Source organism: Amblyomma mixtum, chromosome 2 (assembly GCF_055824585.1).
Source record: "Amblyomma mixtum isolate Tamu chromosome 2, ASM5582458v1, whole genome shotgun sequence".
Taxonomy (NCBI): Eukaryota; Metazoa; Arthropoda; class Arachnida; order Ixodida; family Ixodidae; genus Amblyomma; species Amblyomma mixtum.
Genome location: NC_143013.1, coordinates 82311452 through 82326512, shown reverse-complemented (window position 1 = coordinate 82326512; position 15061 = coordinate 82311452). Strand labels below are relative to the sequence as shown.

General features: G+C 46.8%; 1 protein-coding gene and 1 pseudogene across 1 annotated transcript; both read left to right on the top strand.

Moving 5' to 3' along the window:
- LOC149359932 (protein abhd-3.2-like) lies at positions 1 to 1101 on the top strand. Its single transcript, XM_089567756.1, has one exon. The coding sequence runs from the start codon at positions 1 to 3 to the stop codon at positions 1099 to 1101; it is 1101 nt and encodes a 366-aa protein (XP_089423882.1).
- Positions 1102 to 10193: 9092 nt separating this feature from the next.
- Positions 10194 to 11250, top strand: LOC149359931 (protein ABHD1-like; annotated as a pseudogene).
- The last annotated feature ends 3811 nt before the right edge of the window (positions 11251 to 15061 follow it).

Below are 15061 nucleotides of genomic sequence, written 5' to 3'. Positions count from 1 at the left end.
ATGGGCGTCGTTCCACATTTGAAAGTTCCCACCAAGGGCGAGTTGCTGCTGTCTCCTGCATGCCCCACCCACGTTGTCTACGACGTGCTGGTGGTGCACAAACCACGGCTGGTGTCCCGCACCGGTGGTCTGCGCCGCTTCCTTTGCGTCCAGATGGAGGGCTTCGAGAAGGACGACTTCCGCACTCCGGTCTCATGCACCGGCGCCAACCTGCAGCGCCTCGTCGGCTGCCTCTACCACCGGCTGCTGCCGCGGCTCAACTGCTGTCGCGAGGTGTTGGTGCTCTGGGACCGGGTCCTGGTGGCGCTCGACTGGCTCATCGAGGTCCGACTTGACCGCGTGGCGCTGCTCGCGGGTTACACGGACAGCCAGAGCCGGCTATGGCACTCTCTGCTGCCCGCGCTTGGCTTCTCCTGCCTGGTGGTGAATGGGGGCGACTGCGAGGGCGTGCCCCTCACAACGCACCGCATCTCCTACGCGGCCAGCGTCAGAGACTTTGCCGAGGTGGTAAGCAAGGTGCGCAGGCTCTGTCCACTCGAGTGCATTCTGGCTGTGCACGTGTCCCTGGGCGGCCTGCTGCTGTCGTTGTACCTGCGCCAGCGGGGACCACGCGCGCAGCTGTACGCGGCGCTGGTTGTGTCGCCGCCCTTCGAGCCGGCGGTGGCCGTCCACACCCTGCCCAGCCCCTGGAGCTGCAAGATGCTGCTGAACGCCTGCATCGCGCGCGGACTCGTCGGCCCCCTGCGAGACCACGAAGAGATGGTGAACGTTGCCAACGGGATCAGGGCTGATGATGTGCTCCGTTGCTGGACACTGGTTTCGTTCGACAAGCACTATGCAGCTCCGGCTTCCGGCTTCCGATCGGTGCAGGACTTCTGCGAAAACCGCAGCTGGAAGGTCCTGGTGTGCTTGCTGCAGCGACCGCTGTCGTTCCTCGGGTCGGCGGTCGACTCGCTGAACCCAGAGAGCACCTTGCTCGAAGAAGAGATGCTCAAGTCGCTCTGGCTGACTGCCGTGGTGAATACGTGGGTTGCGCTGACAGCTAACAGTGGGCGCATCAGGAGTTCTACGCCGAACGATTTGTGGGTGCTTTCGCCGTAAGCCGGTGTGGAGTGTGCAAGGCGCGAGATATCCAGGTGCTGCAGACGCTGGGGGACTGACGCCTTTTCGAGGGTATACAGCCCCGGCGACTCGAAACGAGTGTAATACTTTTTTTATTATGATTATTGCTTAATGATTGTCGTTGCGGAATTACCGTTACTTAACCTGCCCCCCCCCCCCCCCACACACACACACACCATGATAGCACCGTCTCCTAAGTTTGTCGTGAAAAGAAAATATCTACTTTCGCTCGATATACAAGAGCGCTGGTCTGCCTTTTCTGTTCACTACATTAATCGGAATAGCGTGCTGGACACTGCTCGGCGCTTACAGAACTGGTTCACTCCGCCAAATTCTATTGTCTTTATTTCGAACTCAACGCAAAAGAGGTGACGCGTGAACAGCAGTGATGAAGAAGAAGTAAACATTTTTATAAGAACCCGAAGACACAGCCCTTGAGAGAAATAATGTATAAACCAATTAAAGAATAAAGAAATTGTATTGTTTGGTCTAGGTTGAGAGACGTTAGAAAAAGCAAATCAACAGAATAACAATGCAATGTGCGAATAACAAGTTACACTATTTCTCAATACTACAGTGTTTAAAATATCCTTAGAAATTGTGTATGAGTGTGGAAAAATTGCGAGAATATGTATTATTACAGCATTATGAATCCCGCTTTAAAAATACAAGTACTAAATTGAGCTCGACTTAAGAAAAAAGAACGCTTCATGATAGTACGAATTTGTACAAACTATGAAAAGAAATGCCCCGTGTTCTACGTTACTTTGTTTAATCAGTTAAGCGAAAATAGGCTGAAAATAAACAATAAAAGTCCAAATATTAAATATATTAATGGAGCTTCACATTTAAGATAACTCGAGAGCGTTTTGCAGGTGGTGGTAGTGTAAATGAACACATTTTCCTTTGTTCTTTTGTTTAAGTTACTAAGTTATCAATAAAATTTTCTTAATTACCGTCCTCAAGCATTGGCCTTTCCATTCCAAGTACACCTTGAAACCCCCTTTTCTTTTTTCCTTTGTTCATTTCTATAATTAATCAATTAATTACTGTTTTCATTAACAATTCAACGCGTATGACGCACAGCAATCATTCGCCAATCGCTAGAACCACAAATTACCATGACACGATTTCTTTTATGCCGCCCTTGATTATTTCCAACGCGCGATGCCGACTACTATTACGTCGATGGCTTTTCGACCGAGACGAGTAGCATACGCTGTCGTAAAAAAGAAAATGCTTTTGAATGCATCGTATTTAGATCACCGCGCTTTCTGAAAGTAACCCTGTCATTCCATTGTTCTGGTGTTTACACCGTACATTGATTACTTTTTCGCATTCCATGGAGCAGGAATGGTTTTATATGTATTGGTTTCCAAATTTTATTCGATTTTTGTATCATTTACACAGCTTTCATGTTCTGTATCGCAAGTGAGCCTCTGGCTGTCTGTGCCGTACAGCCCAATTGTTCCTAAGAAGCGCAGAATTCTACTCTGCACTTGCACATGATGCTGGGAATAAACTGATTTCCTCTTATTATTACTGCCCATTAAGGTTCTGCACGCTTGGTACCACATGAATACACGCAGTGACGTCGCTCTCTCTCTCTGTCATTTATTTAACACAACTCCCCGGCGTATGAATCTCCTCGCACCTAAATTTATGTGTGTCGGCAGCGTTTCAGCTTTCAGGCATAGCACATACGAGTATCGAGCATATATGAGGAGAGTTCAGACATAGTGGTTATCGCTCTTGTTAATATTATTAAAAAGTAGTAGAGCCGGCGGGTGACGTGATAATCTTGTGGTGAACCTACATTGATGATAAGCGAGGTTTACACATGTATCTCTTTAGAGGTACGCTCGTCTTTACTCGTTTCTAGACGTTTTAAAAGGAAGTGCGCAAGGCTGCATAGAAGCAGCGCAGTAAGGTGCAGTCGGCAGTGCCGGTAGGACGAGGTACTTACTTCAAAGATAGCTGTGAGTTCGCCGAACATGCACCCAAAGTTTTCCACGAGCCAGACAGATGCATGCTGCAAGCCGTCTCCAAGCTCTGATAACTGTGACGTTGGGCCGGCATGTAGTACCTCCATTTATCAAATAATACTAATATCTGCTATAATCCTTGTAGTATCGGCTGAGGCGGCCGTACGAAGAGACCAGGCTCCATGCAAACTGTGACCAAAGACACAATTAATTCGACTGGCGCAAGTATTTATAGAAAACAAGCAAATATCCAATCCATCAATTCGTAACCGGAACTAAAACCGATGAATACGACATACTCCCTTCCTTCGGGAAAGAGAATTTTGCAACCTTTTAATGCAAAAGAAAGCCTTGAAAAACATCCAAGATCGCAAAATTTTCATATTTCAAAATACAAAATATACATGAAATCATATGCACAGAATACGCACATTCTTTTTGAAGAAAAAACAAGACACAAGATACTTAATGTGCGCAGGCATTGCATATCATTCATTTACTCTCTTTCCAGTGAGGAAATGTTTTATAGGCAAGGTGGGATAAACCATTGGTAACCAATTCACAAAGCGCTTTTTAATGGTGCAGTGCCCTCAAGAAAAAAAAAAAAAATTCGCAATCCCGCATACCGTACAACAATAGAATATAACAATATGGTGGGGAGGGCAATATCTACTATTATGTTGGATTAAAAAAAGGATTAGAACAACTTTAAGTACTTAAAGCAGTTGTAGTAATTTCTTCTTAGACAGGATTACAAATAAAAAATAACTGTTAGCTAGTGTATCTTTCTATAAGGTTGCATGCATGTTCACGGATAGCGGAATAAAAAAATTGCAACCCATTGGCTTTCAGTCCTTGAAACAAGGCTTATGGACCACATTATACTTTGTGAATAAAACAGTCTGCTTAACATTGATAGTACATGTAGATACACCATGGCTGAAAATGACATTATTATTAAATACTAGAAGTGTGTGATGAGAGGCTAGTTGGTAATACATACTGAAGACACAAAACTACGCAGGAAACAGGACACAGAAAAGAAGCAGACAGGACGAGCGTAGACTAACAACTGATTTATTTGACGAAAAAACGACCTTCTTTCAAGAGCAACGCATGCGCAACCAAACTTAACGCCCAAAGCAAAAGTACACAATCTAATCAACCCAAAAAGTCAAGTTCCTTCTGATACCGGTGAATTGATGCCTCGCTAACACATTTTTCCGCACCGTATCTAGCAATTTGCCAGGCTTCAAAGATCTCGCGTGCCTTCTTGTCCTTCGCGCAGCCTATAATCTTCGTTTGCTTGAAAAGCGGCGTACAAAATACTTGTTTCTTCTTGTCATTGATCTTACAAGACTGGCAGTGCCTTGCTAAATGCTTCCCACCGTGCTGGCTCAAAGAGTTATTATGCTCCTGAAGGCGTTTATTAATGCAGCGCCCCGTCTGCCCTACATAAACGGAACCACAGCTGAATGGGATCTCGTAGATAACTCCCATCTTACAGGCTACAAACTTAGGTCTGTGGTTGACTCTGCACCCTACTTTCTTTTGCAGGTTATTGTTAGTTAGTCGGCATAAACGAGACAGTTTACATGGGGCGGAAAAGAACACGTTAACACCAAATTTCCCTCCCACCTTCTTCAAACCGTGCGAGGCCTTGTGCACATAAGGAAGGACTTCAAACTTCTTCCTCTCGCTTTCAGTGAGTTCTTGTTGGTTTTGCTTCAACCGTAGGGTTTTCAGCAAAGATTCTGCAACAGCTTTCAGAAGAGAAGGAGGAAAACCCGCAGAGTAAAGCCGGTCTACTTGACTGGAAAAACTACATTTCACCATGTGTGGGCATGACTTCACAAGCGAAGATCTTAAACATGAGGTTGCGATTCCCCTTTTTACGAGCTTTGAGTGGCAGGAATCATAAGGTAGAAGAGCCTTCTTAGATCTTGGTAAATAGGCCCAGCATAGATGGCCCCCTGTATGAAAAAACAATTTTAAGTCTAAAAACTGTAAACAAGAGCTTTCCGGGAGCTCAAAAGTAAAATTCAGATTAGTGGCTGTAGATTTGAAGGTCGCTAAAATTTCATTCACAATCATTTGTAGGCTATCGTCAGGGTTAATATTCAAAAGGATTAGGAAATCGTCAACGTATCTGACCACATGCGTGATCCGGTCATCAGTGAGAACGCACGAAAGTTCAGTGTCAATTTGAGCTAAAAATATCTCAGTTAAAATAGGCGCCACGCTCGAACCTATACAGATACCTCGCCGTTGTACATAAAACTTGTCCTTAAAAGTTACAATGGTACCATGGTACCATTGTACCATTGTAACAAAAGTTACCATTGTAACTTTTAAGGACAAGTTTTATGTACAACGGCGAGGTATCTGTATAGGTTCGAGCGTGGCGCCTATTTTAACTGAGATATTTTTAGCTCAAATTGACACTGAACTTTCGTGCGTTCTCACTGATGACCGGATCACGCATGTGGTCAGATACGTTGACGATTTCCTAATCCTTTTGAATATTAACCCTGACGACAGTCTACAAATGATTGTGAATGAAATTTTAGCGACCTTCAAATCCGCAGCCACTAATCTGAATTTTACTTTTGAGCTCCCGGAAAGCTCTTGTTTACAGTTTTTAGACTTAAAATTGTTTTTTCATACAGGGGGCCATCTATGCTGGGCCTATTTACCAAGATCTAAGAAGGCTCTTCTACCTTATGATTCCTGCCACTCAAAGCTCGTAAAAAGGGGAATCGCAACCTCATGTTTAAGATCTTCGCTTGTGAAGTCATGCCCACACATGGTGAAATGTAGTTTTTCCAGTCAAGTAGACCGGCTTTACTCTGCGGGTTTTCCTCCTTCTCTTCTGAAAGCTGTTGCAGAATCTTTGCTGAAAACCCTACGGTTGAAGCAAAACCAACAAGAACTCACTGAAAGCGAGAGGAAGAAGTTTGAAGTCCTTCCTTATGTGCACAAGACCGCACGGTTTGAAGAAGGTGGGAGGGAAATTTGGTGTTAACGTGTTCTTTTCCGCCCCATGTAAACTGTCTCGTTTATGCCGACTAACTAACAATAACCTGCAAAAGAAAGTAGGGTGCGGAGTCAACCACAGACCTAAGTTTGTAGCCTGTAAGATGGGAGTTATCTACGAGATCCCATTCAGCTGTGGTTCCGTATATGTAGGGCAGACGGGGCGCTGCATTAATAAACGCCTTCAGGAGCATAATAACTCTTTGAGCCAGCACGGTGGGCAGCATTTAGCAAGGCACTGCCAGTCTTGTAAGATCAATGACAAGAAGAAACAAGTATTTTGTACGCCGCTTTTCAAGCAAACGAAGATTATAGGCTGCGCGAAGGACAAGACGGCACGCGAGATCTTTGAAGCCTAGCAAATTGCTAGATACGGTGCGGAAAAATGTGTTAGCGAGGCATCAATTCACTTGTATAAGAAGGAACTTGACTTTTTAGGTTGATAAGATTGTGTACTTTTGCTTTGGGCGTTAAGTTTGGTTGCGCATGCGTTGCTCTTGAAGGAAGGTTGTTTTCGACCAATAAATCAGTTGTTAGTCTACGCTCGTCCTGTCTGCTTCTTTTCTGTGTCCTGTTTCCTGCGTAGTTTTGTGTCTTCAGTATTATTAAATACATTTTGAAATAACACACTGATACTCATCAACATTATGTACGCAGGAAATCACTGTTCACAATCAGCTCAGTCAACAAACATAAAATATATATAGGAGAATCATTTAGGCACATAGTCTTTCATCCATATAGGCCTACGAATCACTATTTTAGGCCTAGGAAGTCGTTGGGGTGCTGACTGAGAGGGTGATGGAGGTTGGTGTCCTGGAACCTTGGGGGCTCTGTAGGGGATTGCGGATTCTTGAGGCAGATGCTGCTGACGGAGGACGGCAGTGCCTTGTGTTAGGTGTGTCATCCTCAGGATGCACTGAGCACTGCAAAGCAGAAGGCACAGAATTTCCTCGATAAAAAGAATTACGAAACTTTGTGAAGTCGACCGATGAGCCTCAGTAGGGATTCGGGGTTCACACATGCCATAGACTGATGTAGGCACAGAAAGTTCCAAGCCCGTGGCTATTGGTGTGGAGTTCAAGTCCAGTGTATACCTTCAAGAATCATAGAGAAATGGTATGTTCAAAAAGTCGAAGTCCTCGTGCTATTCAGCGCCTTTTGGTTTGACACATTTAGTCAACTTAGAAGCATTCCACAGCTTTCCATCATCCAGACGAAAAAAGGACCCTGTTGGCCAACAAACTTTATGGGTCCGCAAAATAGTTAGTCTCCATTTAAACGAACTACGGGTCAATGGACTCTAACATAGTCACCAACTTGGAAAAAAGGAGGTTTGGCAGCTCTGCGCTGGCCCGTGTACTTCATGCAATATGTCTGTTTGTTTTCTATTCTCTCCCGCAACTTCTTTATAGTTTCAAACGCTTCTCTCTCAAGGGCTGGCCTGCTATTCACTTCTCCCCCGGAAGTTGCCTCTGCACCTCTTTCAAACAAGACATCTCCTCTTTTGTCGATGAACACGATCTCTTCTCTTTCGCTGAAACTCATAGTCTCACTCCTAGCAGACATAGCGTCTACGCCTTCGCTAGCAGGCAAAACTTCATCTCCGCCGTTGACTACCAAGACAGCATCTTGCACAACTGGTGGTGCGTTCACACAGTAATTTTGTTGTGCAGGAGGGAATCCAACTTCTCGCACAAGATTTTTTCCTTCCATTTCCTCCTGGCATGCCTCAATAGTGAAAATCGGTTCTTCTCCGAGCTGTTGGCACACCTCTTCAGTAGGTGTGCATCGTCCTTCTTTCCTCTCTTCCTCGTAGCGCTGTGTCGTCACACATTGTTTCAGACCCTCCCATTCTTGGGAATGTTGCTGGGTTACTTCCCTATTCGATGGTCTGCGTCGGTTGCGAACAGATTGAAAGTGTCCGATCTTTCCACAATAAAAGCAGGGCTTCCCGTGAGCCGGACATGTACATGCTGTGGCCGTGTGGCGACTTGATCCACAACGATGACAGTAGGTGAAGTTTGATGAACTCGTCGACGGTGTCAACTGTCCAGGCTGTCTAGAAGGTTGGAATGATCCGTGAACATGTAGGTTGACGAAACTGGAGATTTAAGCATGTTGTGTCGTGGAGGAAGTTGCGATAATGAGGTTGGACGTAACGTTCTGTCAAGTATTGAGGTCATTGTGATGGCGCCCCTCTCCTTGACGGAAGAACTGCAGGGAACACCGAGAGCCGTTGTGAAGGGCCGCACTGCCAAAAAACAAGTTCGGACCCTGGCTTCCAATAACGTCGTGCAGGGAAAGTCGGGCGTTCAGACGAGATTGGCATTATTCTTCTGATTATTTCCATGTTCGCTGTAAGTTCCTGGGCGTCCTTGCTTACATTTTGGTATTGGAGAGCAATTCGGGATGCAGTCGCAAAAGATAAGTCGGGGTATTCCAAGAGCAAACGTTCCCAAACGTGTTGAGAGGAGAGGCCAGTAACGAAACGATTGCATAACATGACTTCTGGCGAAGGATAGCTGCAAATATTAACAAAATCTCTGAGAGCAGCTACATACTCCGCGACAGATTCGCCTGGTTGCTCACAGCGATTCTGAAATCGATGCATTTCAATCACCAACTGACATTCAATTGCAAACTCTCTCTACAGGAGAGTAACTGTTTGTTTATAGATATCTGGTGTCGCATCACCAGGGGAAGGATCTGACGTGGAATGCTGTGACGCATTTGCCTGTTCCTGCGATGCAATTCGGGCAAAGTAGATTCTGTGGCCTTTATCTCACAAGTTGTCAACAAACAGTGATTTTTTTTTTACTTTCAGCTGTTTCCAATGCGCCACCAGAAACAGTCAAGTAGAGTTCGAAAGTCTTAAACCATTGTGCCCTTAGGACTGGTGGGCGGCCAGGGCGTTGAAGAAAGGGACCGGACGAACGCAAAAACGTAAACGATGATGTGGACAGTGCGATTTCTTTTGCCCAGTTCCAATAATTCGTATTATTCGAAGTCAAATATTGTAAAAGACTTCTTATTCTTCCTGCTTGAGGTCATTCTTCGTCACTCAAGCCAGCAGTGAGCATGGCAACCAAGGACGCATCAAATTTCTTAAAGTCCAATATGGCTACTCGGGCTCCCCGGGTACCAAGTCAAAGTTGAGGCGTCAAGCGTTTCCCTCGCGCAACATTCACTGACATTCAGTATGGCTGCTCGGCCTCCCAAGCTTGAAGCCACAATGGAAGGTAAGCGTCTCCCTGCCAAAATGCGACATAGTAGAATTTTATAACGCATGCAGTAGAGCTGAACTGCGCAATTACGCAAACAGCGTCACGAGCTACTTTGCTTTTGCAATGAATGCAACCATTTCTCCCTCAATGAGGAGTTAAAACACTTTCCATCGTCGCTTTGAGAACAGCTTGTTGACACAATCCTATTTGCGGTTTCTTTTGTTGCTACCATACACGACGCATTTCTTCTTCAAAGGCATACACGAAAATGTCGTCGAAACAATTCATGTCACTTGTCTGTAATGCCACCGCCGATATGCGATGACGTGAAAGTGGATGAGGTAAAATTCACAACTTCAGCATCCGCCGGGTACTCCAGCACCAGCGACTTCTTCAGGAGCGGCCTGGGCCATGCACAAGAAACGACAAAGAAAAAGCTAAAATCAGAAGTACAAGAAAAATTTCGGTAATAATGGAAAACAAGTCAGGAGCTTGTTTCAAACTACGGGAAGAGCCGATTGCACTTTGGACAACTGATTTTTTTCGATCACGCTAAGGACTGAAACTGTGTTGGTTATACATTGAAACTATAACAGATTACAGGCAACAAGTCTTATAGAGTGCCCCAAGGGTCATCCTTTGGACCTTGTTACTTAAATTGTACATTAACAACATATTTATGGCCAAATTAATATTAAAAATATTACACTTTCCTGCTGCCACTGCAGTCGTCTCGGCGCACTCAATTTTCGATGTGGCAGAAACGGTGCATACGACTAGAATGAAAAGGAGGTTGAAGTAGAAGAACGTGCCGATCGAGGCCATGGTCGACGGGCGTCGTGCACGTTTGAAGGCTCCCATCGAAGGCGAGTTGCTGCTGAGCCTGGTGTACCCCACCTACGTTGCCTGCTACGTCCTAGTGGCACTCAAGCCACGGCTGGTGTGCCGCAGCGGCCGCCTGCGCCGCTTCATCGGCGTCCAGATGGAGGGCTTGGTCAAGGGCTGTTAACCCACCCCGGTCTGGAGCACCGGCGCCAACCTGCAGCGCCTCGCCGGCTGCCTCTACCACCGGCTGCTGCCGCGGCTAAACTGCCGTCGCGAGGTGTTGGTGAGCTCGGACCGGGGCCCGGTGGCGCTGGACTGGCTCAACGAGGACCGACCAGACCCCGTGGTGCTGCTCGCCTGCGGCGGTTACACGGACAGCCAGAGCTGGCCGTGGCGCTCTCTGCTGCCCGCACTCGGCTTCCCCTGCCTGGTGGTGAACGGGCGCTGCTGCGGCGGCGTACTCCTCAGCACGCACCGCATCACCTACGCGGCCAGCGTCAGAGACTTTGCCCAGGTGGTGGCCAAGGTGCGCAAGCTCTATCCGCGCCAGTGCCTTCTGGCCGTGGGCGTGTCTTTGGGGGCCTGCTGCTGTTGCTCTCCCTGTGCCAGCGGGGACCGCGTGCGCAGCTGTACGTGGCAAGGTCGTGGCGGCGCCCCTCGAGCCTGCGGTGGCCGCTCGTAACCTGTCCAGCCCCTGGAGCTGCAATCTGCTGCTGAACGCCTGCATCACGCGCGGACTCGTCGGCAGACTGCGAGACCACGAGGAGGGGGTGGGCACTGCAAACGTGATCGGGGCTGACGATGTGTTCCGCTGCTGGACACTGGCTTCGTCCGACAAGCACTATGCAGCTCCGTCGTTCGGCTTCCGATCGGTGCAGGACTTCTATGAAAACCGCAGCTCGAAGGGCCGGCTGTGCATGGTGCAGCGACCGCTGGTGTTCCTCGGGTCGACGGACGACTCGCTGAACCCCGAGGAAGACCTGGTGCTCAAGTCGCCCTTGCTGGCCGCCGTGGTGACTCCGCGCGGGGGTCTCATCCTTTTCGTCGACGGCTAACAGTGGGCTGCCTTTGCCGTGGCTTGTGGCGGCCTTCGCCGTGGACCTGCATCAAGTGTGCCAGGCGCGGTACATGCAGGTGCTGCAAACGCTGGATGACTGACGGCTGCCCGGGGACATAGAACTCTGCCAAAGTGAAACGATGTGAACACTTTTTTATTGTCATTATTATTCGTTAGATTGTCGTAAGGGTTGGGCATCACATAGCCCCCCATTTGAAGCTAACAGCGTCGTATAACTTCATCGTGAAATTAGAATACACCCTTTCATTCGGTGCACAAGGGCTGTTGTCTGCCTTTTCTCTTCGCTACATTAATCGCACTGGCACGGTGGTGTACTGCTCGACGATTATATGAATTATTTCGCTGCGATGAATTCGAATGTCTGTTTCCAACTCAACGAAAAAGAGGTGACGCGCGAAGAGCACAGATGAACAAACAATATTTTGCTAAGACTAATGTTTTCGTCAAAGTATCGTGCCGACGCGAAGACACAGCGCTTGAGAGAAATAGTGCATAAACCATTCAAGGAACCGGTATTAATATTTGAGATTTCATAATTTGGTCACTGTTCTGATACCATAAAGAAGCAAATTAACAAAAGAGCAGTGAAATGAGCTAATAACAAGTTACATTGTCTGTCACTAATGCAGTGTTTAAAATATCTTTTAGATATGCTGGATACATACCATGAGTGTGGAACGAACACGAGATTATGCAGTATATGTTAAGCATTGTATTGAGTCCCGCTTCAAAACAACAAAGCCGCTGTGGTGTCTCAGAGGTTACGGCGCTCGACTGCTGACCCGAAAGACGCGGGTTCGATTCCAGCCGCGGCGGTCGAATTTCGATGGAGGCGGAATTCTACAGGCCCGCGTACCGTGGGATGTCAGTGCACGTTAAAGGACCCCAGGTTGTCGGCGTTTGCGGAGCCCTTCACTACAGCGTCCCTCATAGCCTGAGTTGCTTTAGAACGTTAAACCCCCATAAAGCGTAAAACCAACACAACAAAAATTAAATTAAGTGTCACTTCAGAAAAACGAAGACTTCATAATACCACGAATTTACGCAAAGATTGAGAAAAGTAAAGCTGAAATTTGGGCTAGTTTTTATGCATTCATTAGAGAGGAACAGTTCAATATCAGTGCGACATGCACAAGAGAAGCGCTAACAGTTGAATTTATTGAAATACGGAAGTGAAAGCCAACAATTCAGCGTGTACTACGTAACCTCATTTTATGACACAAGCGAAGAGAGGCAGAAAATATACAATGAAAGAGGCCAAAAATTAAACAAATATGAAATGCAATTTAATGTACTATTTTTAGATCGCTGCGCTTTCTGAAATTCACCCCGTTATTCTATTTTTCTGGCGTTAACACCGCACATTGATTATTTTTGCATTCAATGAAGCAGAAATGGTTTTTTATCTTTTGGTTGCCAAAATTGATTGTATTTGATTATGTATCGCCGAACACAGCTTTCATGCTCTCTGTAGCAATGTCATGTGAGCCTCTGGCTGCCTCTGCCACACAGCACGATGGTTCTTAAAGGTGCACTGAAGAGGAATCTGAACTCGTATTTTTACCGCTGGAACTCGATCTACACGTTCCGAGCGTTCTTGGAAACTTCGAATTATTGCCCTGTGCGGCCGATTTCCCTAATTTAAATCGTATTATTGCCAGGGTCCCGCCTTTTTTTTTTTTTTGAATTCCCCACAAATGGTGGGAGGAGTCGACCAACTTTTCACCCAGTCCCGTGGAGGCTTGCCGCTCTGCAATCGGCGGAGTGATACGTAGTGATCAGCGAAAGCAAAGAGTCCACGCGTTTTTTCATTTCTGTGGGCCTAATTTCCAGCCATGTAGTCTCTAGCTAGACCTATTTATTTACGGAAATTTAGCACAAACAAAATAAACGCGAAAGAAATGTCGCCACGCGAATGCCCGAAAAGCACTCCCCGCGTTGGTCGGCTCCTCCCACCATATGCGGCGAATTCAGCAAAAAATGGCGGGAACCGGACGTTAATCCAATTTAATTAGGGAAATCGGCCGCACTGGGTAATAATTCGACGTTTCTAAGAATGCTGGGAACGTGTAGATAGAGTTTCCGCGGCAAAAAGACGAGTTGAGATTCTTCTTGAGCGCACCTTTAAGCGGCGCAGAATTCTGCTCTGTACTCGTACATGGTGCTGGGAAGAAACTGATTTCCTTTTAAGATTACTGTTCGTTAATGTTCTACGCACCCGGAACCACATGAACAAACGCTGAGACGTCTCTCTCTCTCTCTTTCTTCCTGACACAACAGCCGAGCGTATGAATCTCCTCTCACCTATTTTTATGGGTTGGGACAGCAGTTCAACTTTCGGCCATATCATATACGTCTATCCGGCGTACATCAGAACTCTTCAGACGTAGTGGTTACCGCTCAAAAAATATTGTTATTATTAATAAAAAGTAGTTGAGAAGGAGGGTAACGTGACAATATTGTAGTGAACCTGCTTTGATCATAAGCAAAGTTCGCCACATGCATCTATTTAGGAGATATCCTAAATACCCTGAGATATACAGTTATTGGCATGCACCGTCTTGGCGCGATGCCGAGGCTAGAGCTGCGGACGGCGCCGACGCAGACGGCGCTGCAACTGAGGAAAGAGCTATAGACCGTTTACAGCGCGCAGTTCTTCCGTTTGAGACCAGATGGCGCCACACGTGCGCTCGGAACACGGCACCATTACTGGCCTCGTAAGTCACCGGCGTGTACGCCTCGACGCATCAGTGCAAATTTCGCGGGTGGTTGCCGAATGTGTTCTTTCTACGATGTGAAAAGGCAGAGGAAACACATGCACTGTTGTGGATTGCAAGAATAGCGACAGAGAGTTAAAAGTGTGGGATGCGGTCGTTTGCGAGCTTCGCGAAACCGAACTGCACAAGGAGGTAATGCCAATGTTCCCGCCCGTTCGCCATGCACCCTTTCCGAACTGGTGAATGCAACAAACACGTTCGCCAGCGCTAGATAGCTAATAAAGAAAGGTTTCGATCTTGGAAAATCTGCGAGGGTAAGTGCACAACACAGCCGCATGAAGAAGCTGTCCCGCCACCGAAACCACGACGGCGTGCTTTCAGTTGTTGTGCACTGTGCTGAGACCGCATTGATCGTAAGTTATGGTCTGTGACCATTAGTAAAACGAGCGCCCGAGGCCGAATTAGGAACGAAAAATAAAGACGACTAACGCTCCTTCATACGCCTGCTGTTTATTATCCACTGCACAGCCGTGCGAGCCGACAACGCTTACCGTCAGTCCGTTTATTACACGCCGTCTTGGTGCTACTGTTCAATTTCGCTCCAAGTAGCGCGGTTTTCGTGGACCGTGTTCGGATTACAGCATTTGGTTTACGGCTGCTGTGCCGGGCGGTTGTCACTTGCTCGCGGTCCATGCGAGACAGTCACTAAAAGTGACTCCGCACGCTCGGAGTGAAGCTGATTAATTACAACCAAAGAGACCACGAGCATTTCCATGTCCGCATATCGAGCGTTGAGCGTACCAAAATTTTTTATATGGGGCTGACGTTGCTGTGAAATTCGTCCAGCATGAACGTGTGGCCTTGCGCGCGTTATAACAATTATATCGCGGAATCCTTCGAAACGATTGCACGCCAGCTTGTGAAGGCTGCTTGTTGCTTGGTACTGCTATCATGATAGGCAACCTTTGTGTGTCTATTTATTTTTGTGGCTTTTCTATCTTTAATCAACCTGTCGGAAATATTTCAGGTTTTCTAAGCACCGTTAACAGGTTGTAAACAAATGCATACGAT

Excerpts from the sequence above, each read along its gene's own strand:
- LOC149359932 (XM_089567756.1), top strand. The coding sequence starts at position 1 with ATGGGCGTCGTTCCACATTTGAAAGTTCCCACCAAGGGCGAGTTGCTG.